Below are 21908 nucleotides of genomic sequence, written 5' to 3' on the forward strand. Positions count from 1 at the left end.
TTTTGCTGCATCCCATAGGTTTTGGATTGTCGTGTTTTCATTGTCATTTGTCTCTAGGTATGTTTTGATTTCTTCAGTGATCTCTTGGTTATTTAATAACGTATTGTTTAGCCTCCGTGTGTTTGTGTTTTGTACGTTTTTTCCCCTGTAATTGATTTCTAATCTCATAGTGTTGTGGTCAGAAAAGTTGCTTGATATGATTTCAGTTTTCTTAAATCTCCTGAGGCTTGATTTGTGACCCAAGATGTGATCTATCCTGGAGAATGTTCTGTGCACACCTGAGAAGAAAGTATAATCTGCTGTTTTTGGATGGAACGGCCTCTAAATATCAATTAAATCTATCTGGTGTAGTGTGTCATTTAAAGCTTGTGTTTCCTGATTAATTTTCTGTTTGGATGATCTGTCCATTGGTGTAAGCGAGGTGTTAAAGTCCCCCACTATTATTGTGTTAGTGTCGATTTCCTCTTTTATAGCTGTTAGCAGTTGCCTTATGTATCAAGGTGCTCCTGTGTTGGGTACATATATATTTATAATTGTTATATCTTCTTCTTGGATCAATCCCTTGATCATGATATAGCATCCTTCCTTGTCTCATTCATTATTTTCAAGTCTATTTTATCTGATATGAGTATTGCAACTCCAGCTTTCTTTTGATTCCATTTGCATGGAATATCTTTTTCCATCCCCTCACTTTCAGCCTGTATGTGTCCCTAGGTCTGAAGTGGGTCTCTTGTAGACAGCATATATATGGGTCTTGTTTTTGTATCCATTCAGTGAGCCTGTGTCTTGGTTGGAGCATTTAATCCATTCACGCTTAAGGTAATTATCCGTATGTATGTTCCTATTACCATTTTCTTAATTGTTTTGGGTTTGTTTTTGTAGGTCCTTTACTTCTGTTGTGTTTCCCACTTAGAGAAGTTCCTTTAGCATTTGTTGTAGAGCTGGTTTGGTGGTGCTGAATTCTCTTAGCTTTTGCTTGTCTGTAAACCTTTTGATTGCTCCGTCAAATCTGAATGAGATCCTTGTTTCATAGAGTAATCTTGGTTGTAGGTTCTTCCCTTTCATCACTTTAAATATGTCATGCCACTCCCTTCTGGCTTGTAGAATTTCTGCTGAGAAATCAGCTGTTAACCATAGGGGAGTTCCCTTGTATGTTATTTGTCGTTTTTCCCTTGCTCCTTTCAGTAATTTTTCTTTGTGTTTGATTTTTGCCAATTTGATTACTCTGTGTCTTGGTGTGTTTCTCCTTGGGGTTATCCTGTATGGGGCTCTCTGTGCTTCTTGGACTTGGGTGACTATTTCCTTTCCCATGTTAGGGAAGTTTTCGACTATAATCTCTACAAATATTTTCTCAGGTCCTTTCTCTCTCTCTTCTCCTTCTGGGACCCCTACAATGTGAATGTTGTTGCATTTAATGTTGTCCCAGAGGTCTCTTATGCTGTCTTCATTTCTTTTCAGTCTTTTTTCTTTATTCTGTTCCACAGCAATGAATTCCACCATTCTGTCTTCCAGGTCACTTATCCATTCTTCTGCCTCAGTTATTCTGCTGTTGAGTCCTTCTAGTCTATTTTCATTTCAGTTATTGTATTGTTCATCTCTGTTTGTTCTTCAGTTCTTCTAGGTCTTTGTTAAACATTTCTTGCATCTTCTCGATCTTCGCCTCCATTCTTTTTCCGAGGTCCTGGATCATCTTCACTATCATTATTCTGAATTCTTTTTCTGGAAGGTTGCCTGTCTCCACTTAATTTAGTTGTTTCTCTGGTGTTTTATCTTGTTCCTTCATCTGGTACAAAGTCCTCTGCCTTTTCATGTTGTCTGTCTTTCTGTGAATGTGATTTTTGTTCCATAGGCTGCAGGATTCTAGTTCTTACTTGCTTCTGCTGTCTGCCCTCTGGTGGATGAGGCTGTCTAAGAGGCTTGTGCAAGCTTCCTGATGGGAGGGACTGGTGGGGGGTAGAGCTGGGTGTTGTTCTTGTGGGCAGAGCTCAGTAAAACTTTAATCCGCTTGTCTGCTAATGGGTGGAGCTGGGTTCCCTCCCTGTTGGTTGTTTGGCCTGAGGCAACCCAACACTGGAGCCTACCTGCTCTTTGGTGGGGCTAATGGTGGACTCTGGGAGGGCTCACGCCAAGGAGTCCTTCCCAGAATTTCTGCTTCCAGTGTCCTTGTCCTCATAGTGAGACGCAGCCACCCCCTACCGCTGCAGGAGACCCTCCAACACTAGCAGGCAGGTCTGGTTCAGTCTCCTGTGGGGTCACTGCTCCTTTCCCTGGGTCTCCATGCGCACACTACTTTGTGTGTACCGTCCAAGAGTCGAATCTCTGTTTCCCCCAGTCCTGTCAAAGTCCTGCAATCAAATCCTGCTAGCCTTCAAAGTCTGATTCTCTAGGAATTCTCCCATTGCTGGAACCCCAGGTTGGGAATTGACGTGAGGCTCAGAACCTTCACTCCAGTGGGTGGACTTCTGTGGTATAAGTGTTCTCCAGTTTGTGAGTCACCCACCCAGCAGTTACGGGATTTGATTTTATTGTGATTGCGCCCCTCCTATAGTCTCATTGTGGCTTCTCCTTTGTCTTTGGATGTGGGGTATCTTTTTTGGTGAGTTTCAGTGTCTTCCTGTTGATGATTGTTCAATAGTTAGTTTTGATTCCAGTGCTCTCGCAAGAGGGAGTGAGAGCACATCCTTCTACTCCGACGTTTGATGATATGTTAAATGAAGTTGTTTTCTTAATTTTCTTTAGGGATTATTCATTGTTAGCGTATAGAAATGCAACTGGTTTTTGGGTGTTGATTTTGTGTCTTGCAACCTTGTTGAATTATTTATCTTTTAGAATAACCTATTTTGGGCTTTCTTGATTTTCTGTTATTTCTGTTTTCTCTTTCATTGATTTCTGCTCTTACGTTTATTATTCTCTTACTTCTATTTGTTTTTAATTCTTTTTCTAGCTTCTTTTGTTAGAAGTATTTTGTGTGCTTATTCTGTCAGTTAGAGAGGTGTATTAAAATCCCCAGCTATGACTGTAGATGTGTCTATACCTTGATTTTTCTTCTCAACATTGTTTTCTTCCTTTTAAAGCTCTATTATTTGATGCATACATGTTCCAGGTAGTGATATCTTTCTGTTGCATTGACCCTTTTATCATTGTGAAATGCCTCATTAGCTGTCATAATATTTCTTACTTTAACATCTATTTATCTAATATTAATATAATGGCAAAACTTTTGTTGTTAATATTTGCATGATATAAATCATTTACTTTCAACCATTGTATTTAAAGTGTATTTCTTGTAAAAAAAAAAAAAAACCATTTGGCTGTATTTCTTGTAAACTGCCAACAGCTGGGGGATTTTTTTTAGTTGCAGTTGTATGTTTTTTTTTAAACCAACCAGCCTTTGTCTGTTCATGAGATTGTTTATTCCATTTACATTTAATGTAATTACTGCTATAGTTAGGTTTAATTTTCTTGTCATTTCTTTTATATTTGTTCGTTTTGTATCTTCTTCCTTTATTCCTTTTTTCTGGCTTTATTTTAACTAGTCAAGAATTTTTTAATTCTATTTTTTCTACTAACATTTTTGTTATACCTTTATATATCAATCTATTAGTGGTTACTGTAGAAATTTCCAAATTAATCTTTTACAACTTACTTTATCATTTTTTAAACAATGCAAGAAACTTAAAGTAGTGCATTCTGTTTATTTTTTACCATTTTTTGGCTATAATTGCCATATACTTTATTTCTACATAAGTAACAAACCCCACAAGACTTTATTATCATTGTTGCTTTTAATAGTCATTAATCTTTATAGTTATCCGTATATTTACCATTTTAGAGCTGTTGATTCCTTCTTATGACTGTATACTTCCATATCAGATCACTTGCCTTTCAACCTGAAAAACAGCCTATAACGTATTCATCATAGTAAATATCCTGTAGTATTACTTGTAGAGAAGTTCTCTGTAAGAAATGATGAATACTCTTGTTTTTGTTTTTCTGAGAGCATCTTTACTTTGCATTCCTTTTTAAAGGTCATTCTCCTTGGGTATAGAATTTTGGGCTGACTTTTTTTTCTTTCAGAACTTTTCATATCTTTTGCCGTATGTCATTTCTCTTAAGAAATATTTTTCTGTATTATTGTTTCCCAAAAGGTAATGTCTTTTTTTTTCCATTGGCTACTTTTAAGACTTTATCTTTACTTTTTATCATTTAGTAGTGTACCTGGATTTGGTTCTCTTTATATTTATCTTACCTGAGAATCACTGAGCTTGAATCTGTGGGGCAGATATGTTTCCTCAGGCTTGGACTATTATTTGCCATTATTTTTTCAAATTTGGTTTCTTTCCCATTCTCTCTTTTTCCTGTATAGGAGTCTAATTACATGCATGTTAGATCATTTGACCATGTCTCAAATCTGTATTACTTTCTTTTTTTAATGGTTGACATTTTATTGTGGCTTATTCAAATATAATATGTTCAGAAACCATTACAATACTATATCAGCATAGTATTAAAACAAGTCAATTTGAAAAATTCTTAGCAAAACATAATTCATTTTTTGTATCACTTAATTTGTTATTTCATGTGTTATCCAATGAAAAGTAGATGTCACTAATTGAATTTATTATCACTGTTGCATTTTGATCAGTTTCATATTGTTCTGGCTTTGAAGAGTGTATAATTTCCATATTATAGCATAAGTAGCTATTTTCTTGAAAGACAATAATGAATAGGCAGATTTTTCTTTTCATTTAAATAGATTATAACATACAATGAATATTATAGAATTCAAAAATAAAGTTTTCTAGTTGAAGTGTAGCTGACTTACAATATTATATTAATTTCAGGTGTACAACATATTGATTGCACACCACACAAAGTTATTACAGTATTATTGACTATTTTCCCTGTGCTGTACTTTACATCCTCATGACTTATTTTTTTTATAACTGATAGTTTGTACCTCTTTTTTTTTTTTTTTTTTTTTTTTTTTTTGCGGTATGTGGGCCTCTCACTGTTGTGGCCTCTCCCGTTGTGGAGCACAGGCTCTGAGTGCGCAGGCTCAATGGCCATGGCTCATGGGCCCAGCCATTCCGTGGCATGTGGGATCTTCCCAGACCGGGGCACAAACCCATGTCCCCTGCATCGGCAGGTGGACTCTCAGCCACTGCGCCACCAGGGAAGCCCCTACTTTGTACCTCTTAATCCCCTTCATTTATTTTTTTCTGTTTTCCCACCCCCTCACTTCTGGCAACCACTAGGTTGTTCTCTGTATCTATGAGTCTATTTTTGTTTTATTTTATTTTTTTCAGATTCCACATATAAGTCAAAACATACAGTATTTGTCATCCTTTCTGAGTTGTTTTACTTAGCCTAATATCCTCTAAGTCCATCCATGTCACAAATGGCAAGATTTCATTCTTTTCTTATCCCTGAGAAATACTCTATTGTGTGTGTGTGTGTGTGTGTGTGTGTGTGTGTGTGTGTGTGTGTGTGTGTGTATATGTATGTATACACAAACACATACATATATACCACATCTTTGTCCATTCATCTGCTGATGGACACTTTGGTTGCTTCCATATCTTGGCTATTGTAATTAATGCTGCAGTGAACATAGGGATTACATATATTTTTGTAAATTACTGTTTTTGTTTCCTTTGGATAAATATCCGGAAGTGAGATTTCTGGATTGGATGGTAGTTCTATTTTTAATTTTTTGAGGAACCTCCATACTGTTTTCCATAGTGGCTGTATCAATTTACATTCCCAGTAACAGTGCACAAGGGTTTCCTCTTCACTACTTTCTCAGCAACACTTGTTATTTCTTGTCTTTTTGATAGCCATTCTAACTGGCGTGAGGTGATACCTCATTGTGGTTTTGATGTGCATTTCCCTGATGATTAGTGATGTTGAGAATCTTTTCTTGTGCCTGTTGGCCAACTGTATGTCTTCTTTGGAAAATGGTCTATTCAGGTCCTCTTCCCATTTTTTAATCAGGTAATTTGTGTTCTTTTTATTGTGTTGTATGAGTTATTTATATATTCTGGATATTAACCCCTTATTGGACATCTGATTTGCAAATATTTTCTTCCATTCAGTAGGTTACCTTTTTGTTTTGTTGATGGTTTCTTTTGCTGTGAAAAAGCTTTTTAGTTTTATGTGGTCCTATTTCTTTATTTTTTATGCCTGAGGAGATAGATTCAGAAATATATTGCTAAGACCAGTGTCAAAGAGCATACTGCCTGTTTTCTTCTAGGAGTTTTATCGTTTCAGGTTTTACCTTTAAATCTTTAATCCGTTTTGACTTTATTTTTTGTGTGGTATAAGCAGATGGTATAGTTTTATTCTTTTTCATGTAGCTGTTCAGTTTTCCCAGCATCATGTATTGAAGAAACTTTCCTTTCCCCATTGTCTGTTCTTGCCTCCTTTGGTGTAAATTAATTGACCGTATGTGTGTGGGTTTATTTCTGGGCTCCTTATTCTGTTCCATTGATCTTTATGTCTGTTTTTGTGCCAGTACCATACTGTTTTGATTACTGTAACTTTGTAGTATAGTTTGAAGTCAGGGCATGTGAAACTTCCAGTTTTGTTCTTCTTTCTCAAGATTGCTTTAGCTATTTGGGGTCTTTTGTAGTTCCATACAAATTTTTGGATTATTTGTTCTAGTTCTGTGAAGAATGCCATGAGTATTTTGATAGGGGCTACATTGAATCTGTAGATTTCTTTAGGTAGTATGGTCATTTTTACAATATTAATTCTTCCAATCCATGAGCATGGTGTTTCATTCCATTTATTTGTGATATCTTCAGTTTCGTTCATCAGTGTCTTACAGTTTTCAGAGTATAGGTTTTTCTTTTAGATGTAATTGTAATTCTGGTTTTTTTTTCCCCTCTGTGCTTTATTTTGGATATTTAATATTGAGTTATCTACTGGCTCACTAATCCTGTCTACTTCTGTATCCAGTCCACTGTTAATGCAGCCAATGAGTTCTTTATTTCAGTTGTTGTCTTTGGAAGTTCTGGAAAGTGTTTTTGGATTTTTTTTTTTTGGTAAATTTTAAGTTCAAATATTCTGTCTTTTCATCCAGCTTTTCTATCTTTTTTTAATATATTAATTATGGTATTTTGAACTCCTTGTCTGCTAAATCTAATATCTGGATTACCTCTGATCTATTTCTAGTCACCATTTTATCTTTTGATAATTGGGTCATTTTTTATGATTTTTTTGTACAGGGCTATATTTAATAATTTTTTATTGTATGCCATACACTGTGAATGATAGATTTGCCCTACATTATGTTATAGTATTCTAGAGTGTTTAAATTTGTTCAGTCAGCTAAGTTACTAGAAGTTCACTTTGGTTCTGCTAAGGTCTGCTTTGGGCTTCTAGGGAAGATCTATTTTAGTGTTCCCCTTAAATCCTAAGTATGGTTGATAATCTTGGAGGAGGTCTTTCTGAGTTGTAAATAAATGTTTGGTGTATTCACCTATGTCTTCCACTCTGACTTGGGGCAAAATCCAACATCTCTCCAGTACGTTTAACATCTGGCATTTTCACTCTGTCTCAGCTTCAGTGTCCGAGCTTTCTTCCAGACTTTTAGAAGTCTCACTCTTTACTCTGCAGCCCAAGAGTTAGCCAGGGATCCAAGGGCAATTTCCATGTAGGTTTCCGGGTTCCCTTTCTAAGTTACACCCATTCCCTGCTACCTGCTCCCCAAATCCCAGCAGCATCAAAGTTTGATTTTTGCCTTGTCTCTCTATCAAAACCATTGCTCTCTGCTTGAGTTCCTGTACTGGTTGCTCTCTGAGCCTGGTAACAGTTATTATATGTATTTGTTGTTTTTATTATTGTTTATGGCAAGAAAGTAAGTCTGATACCATCTACTTTATTATAGTCAGAGCTGGAAGTCAGCATTTTGCTATCTTGGTTTCAGGTACATTTCTTTATACTCATTTTAAAAGGCATAATTTGTGGATTATTTTTATTTTGATTTAAATTTACTTCATGGTAATTTTGTTATTTAGTAATGTTTCCGATTATCATTTAGATGGAAAATGATTATTTTTTATAATGTAGAAAGGTTTAACTTGGCCTATTCAGCTTTGTTGCTCATTATATTAAGAGATAGCTTCTTTGGTGTTTGCTTGGTTTGAAATTGTCTAGTGTTGAGAGTCCACTCTGGCTTGACCTAATTTTCCTGGTAAGCATAGTCCTAGTAACAGCACATCTTGGCAAAACTGACCGGTTGTCTTGGGCAGCTCTCAAAATGGCAGCTGCTAGAGTTTGATTCCTTTGGCCTTAAGTTTTATCTCCTCTGAAAGTTCAGCCACTTTGGGGAAGATTGACAGAGTAGGCTGTATTAGTCATTCACATGAGAACAGTTTATCAGATCCTTTCTTGCAGAGCTAGTTTAATAATAGGTGAGAGAAGCTTTTGTGGTTACTTCTTAGTGTCTGAGGCAGTGAAAAGGGCCGTAAAAGGTGGGAAAATGTACATAAAGTGGAAGGAACTATAAAGATGAACTTTATCATTGTTCTAATCCTCCCCAAGGAGCTAGGTTTCTTTTATCTGTTTCCTCAAGAAGTTCTTAGTGCATTGTGAAAAGTACTTTAGTAATAAAGCAAAGTCTAAAATGATACAAATAGGCTGATAATATAGAGTAGGATCTAAAATGATAAAGGTAGACTGGAAGGACACCAAAAATCAATAACACTGTTTTCTCCCTGAGAGGTATCTTGGGTGGCTGGCTGGTCATTAAGGATGGGAGGGAGACATAATTATATATGCTTTTTTCCTTCTGAAACTTGAACCATGTGAATACTCAAAAAAAAGTTGATTAAGCATATTTATTTATTTATTATTTCTCCTGTAATGTCCTAAAATCACAGTAAAGAGAATATTTTTTAAAACCTTCAAAGATAGTAAGAATGGGAGAGCAAATAACAACAAAAAATTTGGAATCTGGAAAGGTGGTGCTGTGGACTGAATGTCCCCCCAGAATTGATATGTTGTAACCCAGTCCCCAGTGTGATAGTATTTGAAGGTGGGGCCTTTGGGAGGAGATTAGGTCATGAGGGTGGGGCTTTCATGAATGGGATTAGCCCCTTCTAAAAGAGACCCTAGAGGGCTCCCTTGCCCCTTCTACCTTGTGAGGACAAAGTGAGAAGAGGGCCTTCAGTAAACTAGGAAGTAGGCCATCACCAGACACCAAATCTGCTGGTACCTTGATCTTGGATTTCTCAGCCTCCAGGTCTTTGAGAAATAAAAGTTTGTTGGTTAAGCCACCAAATCTATAGTATCTTTGCTATAGCAGCCTGAACTGACCAAGACAAATGGACAACAAGAAGGTTAAATTCTAAGCCAGCCAGTAGAGAAAGCCAATATTTTCCTTAGAACCACCTGAAGACTTGGGAATTGGGGACAGTAGATACATCTGAAAATGGGAAGTAAATATGAGACTTAAAACAGGAGGGTTAGTTGAAAGTCTGTCTGTAAGAAGCAATTAGATCCCCACCCTAGCTTTGCACAACTTTGGTTAAGAAACTGAAATTTTACTTTCTGGTCAGAGTAAAACAGGGTTTCTAGACTAGGACACATCAGCCAAAGTTGAAAATAGGATGTATCACTGAAAACATGGGATTAAATGAATGTTTACGTATCAAATACAGAGAAATCAGACCTTCTCCTCATCCTGGGCTCCCACAACACAGGTCCTCCAGCTTAAATACCTTCCAGATGGGAGAGTAGATGATCCTCCTCCTGGGAATCTGACCAACCCTAAAGAGAAAAACGTCAGGAGCTCTGAAATGACAGCTCAGCCAGACGGCCCCACAGTGAGGTCCACGGGGGACCTAAAATCAAGTACCTCCTTGAATAGAAGCAGAAACCAAGTATTACTTGACATCTGAGTTGAAAGACAGACTAAACTAAATTTGAAGGAAATAGATTATGCCAGGAGATGAAAATTTCATGTATTCCTAAAAGTTCCACCATCATTTAGGTTCTCAGTGAGATAAGAGAGATATTATATTCATGAAACAAGAGTAAAAGGCTATAAAAATGGATATTCAGATAATTAAAAAGAGCTCTCAGAAATTAAAAATATAAGTTTAAAATTCAATAGAAGAATTTGACAATGAAATTCAGAATATCTTTCAGAAATTAAAACAAAAGGACAGAGAAATGGAAGATAGGGGAGAAAGATAAGCAAATTAGTGGGTCAGGCTAGGAGTGCCAACATCCAAATAATATAGGTTCCAGAAAGAAAGAGGAAACAGACCAGAAAAAATAAAGAAGGAATTAAATAAAATTTCTGAAAATTGAGAAATACAGTTTCTAGATTGGAAGAGCCTACTGACTGCCCAGAACAGAGAATAACAATAGGCTTAACACCAAGGCCCATCACAGTGAAATTTCAGAACACTGGGGTCAAAAAATACCTGCAGCTTAAAGAAAGAAAAGGTCATATATAAAGAATTTTTAAAATCTGATTAGTTTTTTCCTTCTCAGTAACTACATTGGAAACCAGAGATCAATGGAACAGTGCTTTCAAACCATGAAGGAAAATTATTTCTAATCTACAATTCTATATCCAGCCAAACTGTTAATTGAGTGTGAAGGTAAAGATATTTTCAAATATGTAAGATCTCAAAAAATTTACCTTCTGTTCACCCTTTCTGAGGAAACCACTGAAGGATGAACTCCAGAAGAACAAAAGAGTAAACCAAGGAAGAGGAAGACATGGAATGCAGGAAGTGGGGAATGGTACCCAGGAGAGAGTCAAAGGAACCCTCAGAATAATGGTGAAGGGAAAGCTCAGGGTTACAGTTGTGCCTGAAGCACTAAGGGCAACTAGAACAGATTGGATTAGGCCGTAAGTCTCTAGCACAGATTTTGTTAAGGAGATGAAATTGCTTGAATACCTAATGTGTCTGAGCATATAGTTAGGAGATTTAGATAATTGCAGAAAGTTTAGGATTAAATTACGGGAAAGTACTTAGGAACGAAGTAAAACAAACAAAAAAAGGCAACTGTTAACTCCAGAGAAAGCAATGTTGTAGAAGGGGAAAAAAAGTAATCCTAGCATATTACACAGGTCACCTAAATATAGGGATTAGACTTTGATCTAATCGGAATTATAATATGTAAGGATGAGAGGATAGGAAGGTAAGAATTTGTGATCACAGGGGTAAGGGCGTGCTTAACAGTGGAAGAGAGCTAAATCCTCACTTACCAAAAAGAAAAATAGACATATAATGCTTAAACCTGAAAAAAAAAAAAAAAGTCAAGAAGTAACAATACAGACATTAAAGATTTTGTACCCAATTCCAATGTGGGGTGATGGTTTCCCCACACTAAGCAATTCTCCAGCACCAGCTGGGTGTCCTACGATTCAACTCAATTCTGACACTGTTTACACAGGTTAAGGGCTCAGTCCCATAAGACTGCCCCCTGCTTCAGATGCCAATCACAAGTCCAGGTTGTTACGTGTACTTCTGACTGACTGGCTCTACATCAGAGGTTCCCACAACCCCCTCCTTGGGTTCAGTTAACTTGCTAGAGCAGCTCACAGGACTCAAGAAACCAACTTACTAGGTTACCAGTTTATTACAAAGGATATTAAAGGATATGAATCAAGAGCCAGAAGAATAGATACATAGAACGAGGCCCTAAACAAAGGAGCTTCTGTCCTTGTGGAGTATGGGGCCTGGCATGCTGGCACGTGGAAGCAATCTAGTTTACCAACCATGGAAGCTCTCTGAGGCCCCTCCTCCTGGGTTTTTATGGAGACTTCATTACATAGGCATGATTGATTAAATCATTAGCCATTGGTGAAGGATTCAGCCTCCAGCCGCTCCTCCCCTCCCTGGAAATCAGGGGGTGGAACTGAAGATTACAGTCCTCTATTCATGGTTAGTTCCCCTGGCAACCAGTCCCCTGCCCCCATCTTTAGGAGATTTCCACAATGTGTACGGTCCCGGGCGTCCCCGGGAGTCCCGACCAGCAGGACAAATCCTTGTGAGTCCGAGGAGGAACCTGTGGGGGTTGAAAAAAGGGGGAAGGGCAGGAGACGCGAAAGAATGGAGGCAAGACAGAATCCTGATCAAGCCTCAAACTTTTATTGCTGCGGTAGCTGTATTTATACACTGCAGAGAAAGGGGGGCGGGATTCAGAATGAGGGAAGTACTTGGCTAATCATCATTGGTGCTGCGTGCGCGGGCTTTCATTTTAGGCGCGAACTTCTATCTCATAAATCAGGAAGAGAAGCAGGGTGTCGGCCATCTTCTAATGGCGAAAACTTCTTGGCTCCCAACATTTCCTCCCTTTTTATTTCTTTTAAGGAGGTGGGCATTAACCGAGTGAGGGAGTAGTGACCTGAATCCTCCCGTGGACAAGGTATGTGTGTCCACACTCATCGGCTCTTGGTATCTTTTGGGGAGGAGAGGCAGAGCCAAAGATAATCTTAGCTACTAAAAGCCAAAAACAATGTTTAGATACCAACCTCTATCATAATTCAGGTATACTCACAGGGAATAACAGAGATTACCTTGTATATACATATATACACGTTTTCCCTTGTGCATGCTTTGCTGCCACACTCAACTCGGTACCCATACCCTCCATCAAAGAGGGGGGTAGGCATGTCTCTGTTTCATGCCGCTCCAGTGGAGGGGCAGCCAAAATCATCCTTTGGTTCTGCTTCTGTAATGGCGAGGCGATGGTAATGTATCAGGTTAAATTTTGAGGCAAGTGGGGAGTGCTTTCAGCCTGTCCAACAACCAGCAAAGATGACAGGATCAGGGTCACAACGGATAGCTCATGTCGTCTCTGCCGCTCTTTCAATATTAGGAGGGTCTCCATCTTTTTCTGAAAAAGAAAAAGAAATACAATCTCAGGGAAAAGGGCCCTGGATAAAATTTATTACTTTATAGAACTTATAGGTTTAATAAGGCGCTCAGGCAACCAGCGTGCTCCACCTTCTTTGGTATTATATACACATGCGGATCCCCTCCCCCAGATGAGGAGTGGATCGGGTCCATGCCATTTAAAGGTCAAAGGGTCTTTCCACATAACTTGTGCATATTGATTTTTAGTTTCTTGATGCCAAAGGCGATCGGCGGCAGATCTACCATTATTATCTAATTGTAAAAAATTAATTACAAACAGGGCATGACTAAGAATATTTTTTGGGGAATTTTTTGTAGCAGTTAAATCATTATTTTTAAGCTTGGAAATGGTATTTTTAAGGGTTTGATGGGCTCTTTCTACTATGCCTTGACCCTGGGGGTTATATGGAATTCCCGTAAGATGTTTTATTTGAAGCCGGGTGCAAAAATCTTGGAAAGCCTGGGAGGTATACCCAGGCCCATTATCTGTTTTAATTATTTGAGGCTTGCCTAAAACTGTAAAACATTGGAGCACATGTGAAATAATGTTTTTTGTGGCTTCTCCTCCCTGAAGAGAGGCATATATAAAGCCGCTAAAGGTATCAATGGACACATGAATAAATTTTAATTTTCCAAATTTAGCAAGATGGGTAACATCCATCTGCCAGATTTCATTAGGTAATAGACCTCTTGGGTTTACCCCAAGATGTGGAAGAGGTAAAAATGTAACGCACCCTGGACAATTTTTTACAATTTGTCTTGATTGTTCTCGAGTAAGCTTAAACATTAAGCGAAGAGTATGTGCATTAACATGATGTAGCTGATGAAATTGAGTAGCTTGAGAAACAGAATCAGAGGTTACGGTGCACATCAGGCGGGCATTTTTATCAGCTAAATCATTGCCCTGAGAGACGGGTCCAGGAAGATCAGTATGAGCCCTAAGATGATCAATAAAAAAAGGCGCTTGTCTTCGAAGTATAAGACTTTGAAGTTGTTGAAAAAGGGGAACAGCATTGGAAGAGGGTTTAATATATGGAACAGTTTCTAAAAGGGGGACGGACAAAGCTATATATGAGCTGTCCGTATATAAATTAAAGGGGATATTCTGTAACATCTCAAAAACCTGAAGAATGGCAAAAAGCTCAACAAGTTGTGCTGATAAAAAGGGGGACTGTACCCTATAGGGCTGATTATTTATAACAAATACAGCAACACCGGATGATGATCCATCAGTGAATACTAGGGCAGCATCTCCCAGAGGAACAGCAGAAGTGATTTTGGGAAATATAAACAGATGTTTTCTAGCAAACTGAAGGAGCTTATCAGGTGGATAATGATTATCAATATTACCCTGAAAGGAGGATAAGGAAACAAGCCATTTATCATCAGTTTGTAATAACCAACCAAGCTCTTCTTTGGTATAGGGGAGAATCAAATGATCAGGATCTCTGCCAAAAAATTGACGGCTTTTTTCTCTGCCCAAAGTAAGAACCTGTGCTACTAAGGAAGGGTAGGTCTTAAGCACTTTATTAGGAGATACGGACAAATGTATCCACAAGAGGGGATGATCTTGCCATAGGACTCCAGTGGGTGTATGTGCAGTGGCACAAATAATCAAACTAAAGGGACGACCATAATCTAAAAAGGTAATCTGTTGACATCTAATGGCCTTTTCTACTAATTGAAGAGAATTTTTAGCCTCCTTAGTCAGCCTACGGGGTAACAAGGGATCTGATGGCCCTTGTAAAATTTCGAATAAGGGTTTTAACTCTCCCGTAGTAAGTTTAAGATACGGTCGTAGCCAATTAATATCTCCCAAAAATTTTTGAAAATCATTGAGGGTTTGCAAATGTGATACTTGTATGTGTATCTTTTGAGTGGTAATTATTTTTTTGTTTAATTCGAAACCAAGATAATAGTATGGATCTTTTAATTGTACCTTATTTGAAGCAATTTGAAGGCCAGAGGAAGCAAGATTATCTTTTAAATCTTGATAACACTTAAGGAGTTCATCAGTTGATTTTCCAGCCAAAAGAATATCATCCATATAATGAATGATATAGATACCAGGCCAACGAGCCCTAAGAGGGTCTACAGCTTGTGCAACAAATTTTTGACATAAGGTGGGGCTATTGGCCATACCCTGCGGGAGGACCTTCCATTGAAAACGTGGCATTGGGCCTTTAAAATTAATTACTGGGAGACTAAATGCAAAACGCTCTCTATCCTGAGGATGGAGAGGGATAGTAAAAAAGCAATCTTTAAGATCAATAATGATTTTAAAATAGCCAGCTGGAATGGCAATAGGAGAAGGCAAGCCAGGCTGTAAAGCTCCCATAGTAAACATTGTTTTATTAATTTCCCTAAGATCTTGGAGAAGTCGCCATGAGCCAGATCTCTTTTTTATCACAAATATAGGGGTATTCCATGGCGAAGTAGTGGCTTCTAAATGTCCAGCGGCCAATTGTTCCTGCACTAACTTTGTGGCAGCTGTAAGTTTTTCTTCTGTTAGAGGCCATTGGTCCACCCAAACGGGATCATTAGTTTTCCATCGTATTTTGTCCGCATGGGGCACAGGAAGGTCAATGGCCGCTAAGAAAAAGGCGAACTGCCTAGGCCCTGGCGATTTATGTTAGATGCCAGGGAAATAGGTCGTGTAATACCCTGATTATTTTTTCCTAAGCCTAAGCCTGGTAGAAACCCTTGGTTTAGCATTTGTTGGGTCACCACCTCATTGGGGCTGGCCATGATTAACTTTAATTGTGACAGGATGTCACGTCCCCAAAGATTCAGCGGGATATGTGGCAAAATATAAGGTTGTACCTGTCCAGTATTACCTTCAGTATCTATCCATGTAAGAACTTTAGAACTCCGTTTAGGATTGGTAGAATGTCCTATGCCTTGTAAATGAGTTATAGACACTGTACAAGGCCAAGAGGAGGGCCAATATTTTTCCGAAATAACTGTTGCATCGGCTCCTGTATCGACTAAACCCTCAAATTTCTTTCCATCTAACCACAGGGTTAGGAGTGGCCTTTCAGGAGTAATTTGTTGGACCCAATAAACATCTGAGGAGCCAAAAGCAGCATCTGCTCTAGGACAATTAGTATGGCTCTTATTTAAAGAATTTAGGGGCAACAATACTAACTGTGCTATCCTTTGACCTTTAGGGATTGATATAGGGCCTTGTAAAGCAGATGCCAAAAGGGTAATTTGACCTGAATAATCATTATCAATAACACCAGGTATAATTTGGAGGCCAGCCAAAGCGGAACTACCTCTTCCTAAAATTAAACCAAAAGTATTTGGGGGCAGGGGGCCATAAACTTCTGTGGGAATTGGTTGTACTCCTTGTTCTGGGACTAATATTGAGTCGGTGGAGGCACAGAGGTCCAATCCTGCGCTTCCGGGTGTGGCTCGACAGAGGGAGCCAACATCTGGGTGCAGGGAACTTGTCCAGATTTTTGAGGAACAAACCGAATTGCCCCTTGGTTTGGTTCCAAGGAAGGGGCCAGGGGCTGGCCCCGTGAAAAGTTTCCCTGTTTTTTGGGGAGCAGTTGGCCATTTATATCCGTTTTTGAAAAACATTCTGAAGACCAATGTTTGCCTCTTTTACAACGAGGGCAAACGGTGGTGGGAGGAGCCCGGGATTGATATTGGGGTTGTTGTGGGTTAGCCTTTAATGACTGTCCTTGTCTATGTAATGAACAATCCCGGGCAAAATGTCCAGGTTGTTTGCAATTATAGCAAGTTTTTTGTTGTTTATCTAGGACGGATGTATCTTTAATAAAATCTTTTAGAGCAGCTCCAATCGCAAGACCAACAGAATGGGAGGGACCAATTCCGGAGCACAACTTAATGTAATCAGCCAGGCTACCACCACGATGAGCCCGAAGGGCAGCTTGGCAGGCCGGATTGGCATTTTCATAAGCTAAATGTTTAACAAAGGCATTATCAGTTTCACTATCACCCACTACACGCTCGGCGGCGTCTGTGAGGCGGCTAATAAACTCACAATAAGGCTCTTCTGGTCCCTGGCGAATTTTTGCCAAGGAAGTTGTGGGCGAACCCTTAGGCGGAAGACGGCGCCAGGCCTTAAGGCCAGCATGTTGTATTTGAGCCAACAAACCAGGGGGAAAAGCAGCCTGAGACTCATTGGATTCATAGGGGGGACGGCCAAGTAATTTATCTCGGGTCCATGATCGGGAAGTTCTGTTTTCAGCATTTCTTTGGGCAGTTTCTCTACAATTTTCTGCAAATTCAGTGCGCCATAAAACAAAATCTCCCCCAGAAAGGGTGGCCCGAGCCAGGGTAAGCCAATCATTTGGGGTCAGCCAGCGATCGCTTAATCCCTCCAAGATTGCCAATGTATAAGGGGCTGTGGGCCCATAATTATTGACAGCAGATTTTAAATCTTTTATATGTTTTAAATTGAGGCGGCGATATTTATGTTCAAAAGGGCCGCCCCCAGAAGAATTATGAATATCTGGTCCCTCATCAGGTTCAGGAGATTCTTATTCTTCTCCCTCTTCCTCTTCCCCTTCCTCACTATCTTCAGCTTGAATTTCACCTTGAGTGGGTAAATTTTGACTGCGAGTAACAGGGAAGGCTAACTTAATGGATCCTGGTTTTTGTCGAAGCGGGGGTTTATTGGGACCGTTCGAGACATTAAAAGAAGTAAGCTCCACCTCAAGGGCCTTAAGCTCCTTTAGGAGATCCAAGCGTTCCCGTTTTTGTTGTAAAACATCTCTCAAAGAGGAAATTTCCTGGGTTAAGGCCATCTTAGCCTGTCGAAGGGGATCAATCAGGGGGGCAATGGGAGCAGGGGCGCTAAAGGCAGGCATCTGATGAGGAGTATTATAAGATGGTGGAGGCTTCAAAAGGGGGAATCCCCAGGGATCATCATTGCGATGATAACGAGCAGCCTGCTCATCGAGAGTTTCCTGATCTTGGGGGGAAAGCTGGTCATCATTGGGATCACCCTTAATAGCAGTAAGGGAAGGATAAATCTTTGGGATAACTTTATCATCTGTGGGATAATGATGACCGGTTTCTGGAATTTTTGGGAACTCTTCATTTGAACCCATATCAATGGTAACGGATGGACAAGCTGAATGGAGACGAGAGGCTGCTTTAAGAATTGTTTCCCCGGTCTCTACAACCTTTTGGACATCGGGGTCAAAAAAATGACCCATGAGAATCTCCCTAATTAAATTCCAATACGAAAATGCAGTCACAGGCACTTTAGAAGGCCCAAAGGTTTGATAATAATCATTTAAACAATTTCCTACACGATTCCAGCATTTTTTATCTATTGTCCCTTCCTGTGGGAACCATGGGCAAACATCAGACAAGAACATAAAAAATTCACGCAAATCTTTTTTTCTAGCCTTAATCTTCCGCATCTTGAGGGAATCCTCGATCCCCTGAAGAAAGAGTTCATGGGGACTCAATTCCTGTCCCATATTTATAGCTCCGCTTACCTTATCCTCAGGTCACGACTGCCGAAGGGCGGCCAGTCCTCCGGGGACCTAATCAAGCTGCACTTTCGAGTAAGTCTCGCGGCGGCTCAGTGGGTGCCTGGCCAGGCGTTCGTAAGCGTGCTACCTCCCTCAGGATCCGTTCCTCGAGCCCCACGTTGGGCGCCAATTGTGTACGGCCCCGGGCGTCCCCGGGAGTCCCGACCAGCAGGACAAATCCTTGTGAGTCCGAGGAGGAACCTGTGGGGGTTGAAAAAAGGGGGAAGGGCAGGAGACGCGAAAGAATGGAGGCAAGACAGAATCCTGATCAAGCCTCAAACTTTTATTGCTGCGGTAGCTGTATTTATACACTGCAGAGAAAGGGGGGCGGGATTCAGAATGAGGGAAGTACTTGGCTAATCATCATTGGTGCTGCGTGCGCGGGCTTTCATTTTAGGCGCGAACTTCTATCTCATAAATCAGGAAGAGAAGCAGGGTGTCGGCCATCTTCTAATGGCGAAAACTTCTTGGCTCCCAGCACCACAAGTCACCTTATTAACATGAACCCAGAATTCTCTGGCTGTCCCGTGGTTAAGACTCGGTGCTTTCACTGTGGTACCCTGGGTTCAATCCCCAGTGGGGGAACTAAGATTTCCCAGGCTGTGCAGCGTGGCCAAAAAATAAATTAAAACAAAACAAAACATGAACCCAGTTATGGTGGAAAGGGACTTGACACCCATTTCACCTTTATGATTCTGAAGAGTTTTCAGGAACTGAGGACAAGAGACCAAATATTATAAGAAAAGATGCTCCCATTGCTCTTATCACTCAGGAAATTCCAAGGTTTTTGGGAGCTGTGAGCCAAGAACCATGGATGAAGACCAAATATGTATGAGAAATATATTTCAGTCATTGGAGTGACCAAATACATATATTTCTTATGGCACAATATTGTAGACATATTATTTTAACATAGAGGTTAATACTTGAATGGCATCAGGTAACTCACCATGGGGAGTAGAAGGTAGAGACCTGCTATTTTTCATAGCACGTCTTGGAATTATTTGGCTTTTTAAACTTTGCTCATATATAACTTAGAATCAAATGAAAAATTTTTAAAAGAACAAAACAAAATGGAAGAAGTGATAATGAGAATGGACAGACTGGGTTTTTGAAAGATAAGTAGGAGTTCTGTGGGCCTAGGGAACAGAAGGGTGTGCTGGCAAATAGAACCAAGACTGGCAGCAAGCAGGGTGGGTGTTGCCTGGCCTCCACATGGAAGCTTGAGATGTGGGGTGTAGTCACACCTCAGTATTGGCTTTTCTCCTTTTGGCGTCTAGGTTGTTTAGAATTTAAGACATGGCCCTTTTGTTAACTGATAAAATTATAATGTATTACTATGTTTGGTTGTTGTTCTAAAATAATAGTGTTCTTTGAACTAATTTCAAAGGGAGGAAAATGAGCTGTCATTGAAATGACTTACAGTAAGTTTTGCTGAGAAGACCGTGTCATTTGCAAGTCCTTACCTGGACTTGAGGAAGAGTGTTTTAGTCACCATTCCCAGCACTCAGAAGTCCTCGTAAGACAATAGACGCCAAAGGAAATGGGCACTTTGCCAGGAATCTGGGAAATTCAGATGCCTGCAGTATCCCACAGCCCACAGGGCCAGAAAAAGGACTTGACAGCTGTGTGTGCCCTAGAGGCCAGTGGGCATCTAGGAGAGGGGTGGGGTGGCTAAGTGCTGGCTGTAGGTCTTTTGCAGCTGCTGGGTCACTGCTGACTGCTGACTGCCGACCTCCATCCAGAGACATTTGAAAGGCTAGAAAGCACAAGGTGTGGTCGTAAGATCTGGAGTTGACTTTTGGCTCTACCATCTTTGTAACTTCAACAAAGTTGCCTAACCTCTTTGAGAGTAAGACAGGTGCAATAATAAGCCCAGGGTGATTAGAGGCAGCAGGTAAAATAATGTGCACGGGAATGCTTTGTAAATAGAAATTTCCTGTTCTAAATCTTGGTTTCAGTTAATGAGTTTCTTTACCTGTTGTATCTACAAATGTGCCTTCTATCCCTAGTATATTTATTATTATTGACTCCAGGTAGTAGTTAAGGTGTAGTTGACTTCCGTATTAGTTAAGGTATAGGTTAAAGTACTGTAACAGAGAGACCCCAAAATATGGCAGTTCAAACCAGACAGAAATGTGTTTCTCTCTCATATAACAGTCTAGAGCTGTGTTACCCAGCATGGTAGTCCCTAGGTACATGTGGCTGTTTGCATTTAAATGAATTAAAATTAAATAAAATTTAAAATGTAGTTCCTCAGTTGTACTGGCCTCATTTCACCTCTGCAGTCCTCCGCTCTACCAGCTGAGGTATCAAAGGGTGCATTGTAGTGGCCTTATTTCAGATGCTCAGTAGCCACTTGACTGAGGCTGTTGTATTGAAAGGCACATATAGAACATTTCCGTCATCACAGAAAGTCCTGTTGGGCAGCCCTGCTCTAGAGGAGTGGTCCAGAACTTGAAGGGTGGCTCTGCTGTACAAGGTCATCCATGGACCTGAGTTCCTTAAATATTACTGCTCTGCCACTCCCTAGGTAAGACTTCATAATATTTTTTGTGTGTGCGATGGATCCCTTTGGCAGTGTGACAAAGCCTACAGACCACTTCACAGGGTAATATTTTTTTTTGAGTGATATTTTTAAATGTGTAAGATAAAATTCATAGAATTACAAAGGAAAGTAATTACGTTGAAATACAATTATCAAGGTAATGAAAAATGAAACAAGCTCGTAATGTGGTAACATATGCTTTATTAATACGTCAAATAATGATCTAGGGGCAAGTATAATGACTACTATAATTTCAAAATATTGATGAGTGGACTTCCCTGGTGGTGCAGTGATTAAGAATCCGCCTGCCAATGCAGGGGACACGGGTTCCAGCCCTGGTCCAGGAAGATCCCACATGCTGCGGAGCAACTAAGCCCGTGTGCCACAACTACTGAGCCTGTGCTGTAGAGCCCGCGAGCCACAACTACTGAAGCCCACGGGCCTAGAACCCATGCTCCGCAAGAAGAGAAGCCACAGCAATGAGAAACCCGCGCACTGCAATGAAGAGTAGCCCCCACTCGCCGCAACTAGAGAAAGCCCGTGTGCAGCAACGAAGACCCAACGTAGCCAAAAATAAATAAATAAATTTATTTAAAACAATAAAAAAATATTGACGAGTTCATATAATATTTCAAGATAATCCATAACAAATATCATGTGGTATGAGAATATTTGTAAATGCCTGTTGCTGACAGAGTCTTGGATACTGCTAATATACTATATTTTTCTCCCTACCTGATAACTGAAGGAAATGCTAAATTTCAAATAGAAATTAGTGAAAATAAAGTTGTATAGCTTTTTTCCCCATCCAAGTTTATAGGCCAACAATTCTATCTATGGACCCCTTTGCAGTCTCTGGACTTCAGGATTAAGAAACCCTGCTGGGTGTTGTCAAAGCTGGCTTGGCAATGCCAAGTCCACCCTCTGGAAAGGGGGAAAGAGAGGAAGTTGAGG

General features: G+C 39.8%; 1 protein-coding gene across 5 annotated transcripts in view; it reads left to right on the plus strand.

Moving 5' to 3' along the window:
* ATG7 (autophagy related 7) overlaps positions 1–21908 on the plus strand; it is a 243864-nt gene that overhangs the window by 180362 nt on the left and 41594 nt on the right. The window contains exon 18 of one of the 5 annotated variants that reach the window (XM_060023061.1): positions 12342–12396. The exons of the other annotated variants lie outside the window; for them this stretch is intronic. Within the exon in view, the coding sequence (XP_059879044.1) occupies positions 12342–12371 (30 nt within the window). The 3' untranslated portion in view covers positions 12372–12396. The remainder of the gene's footprint in view (positions 1–12341; positions 12397–21908) is intronic. 5 annotated transcript variants of the gene reach the window in all.

Source organism: Delphinus delphis, chromosome 10 (assembly GCF_949987515.2).
Source record: "Delphinus delphis chromosome 10, mDelDel1.2, whole genome shotgun sequence".
Classification (NCBI taxonomy): Eukaryota; Metazoa; Chordata; class Mammalia; order Artiodactyla; family Delphinidae; genus Delphinus; species Delphinus delphis.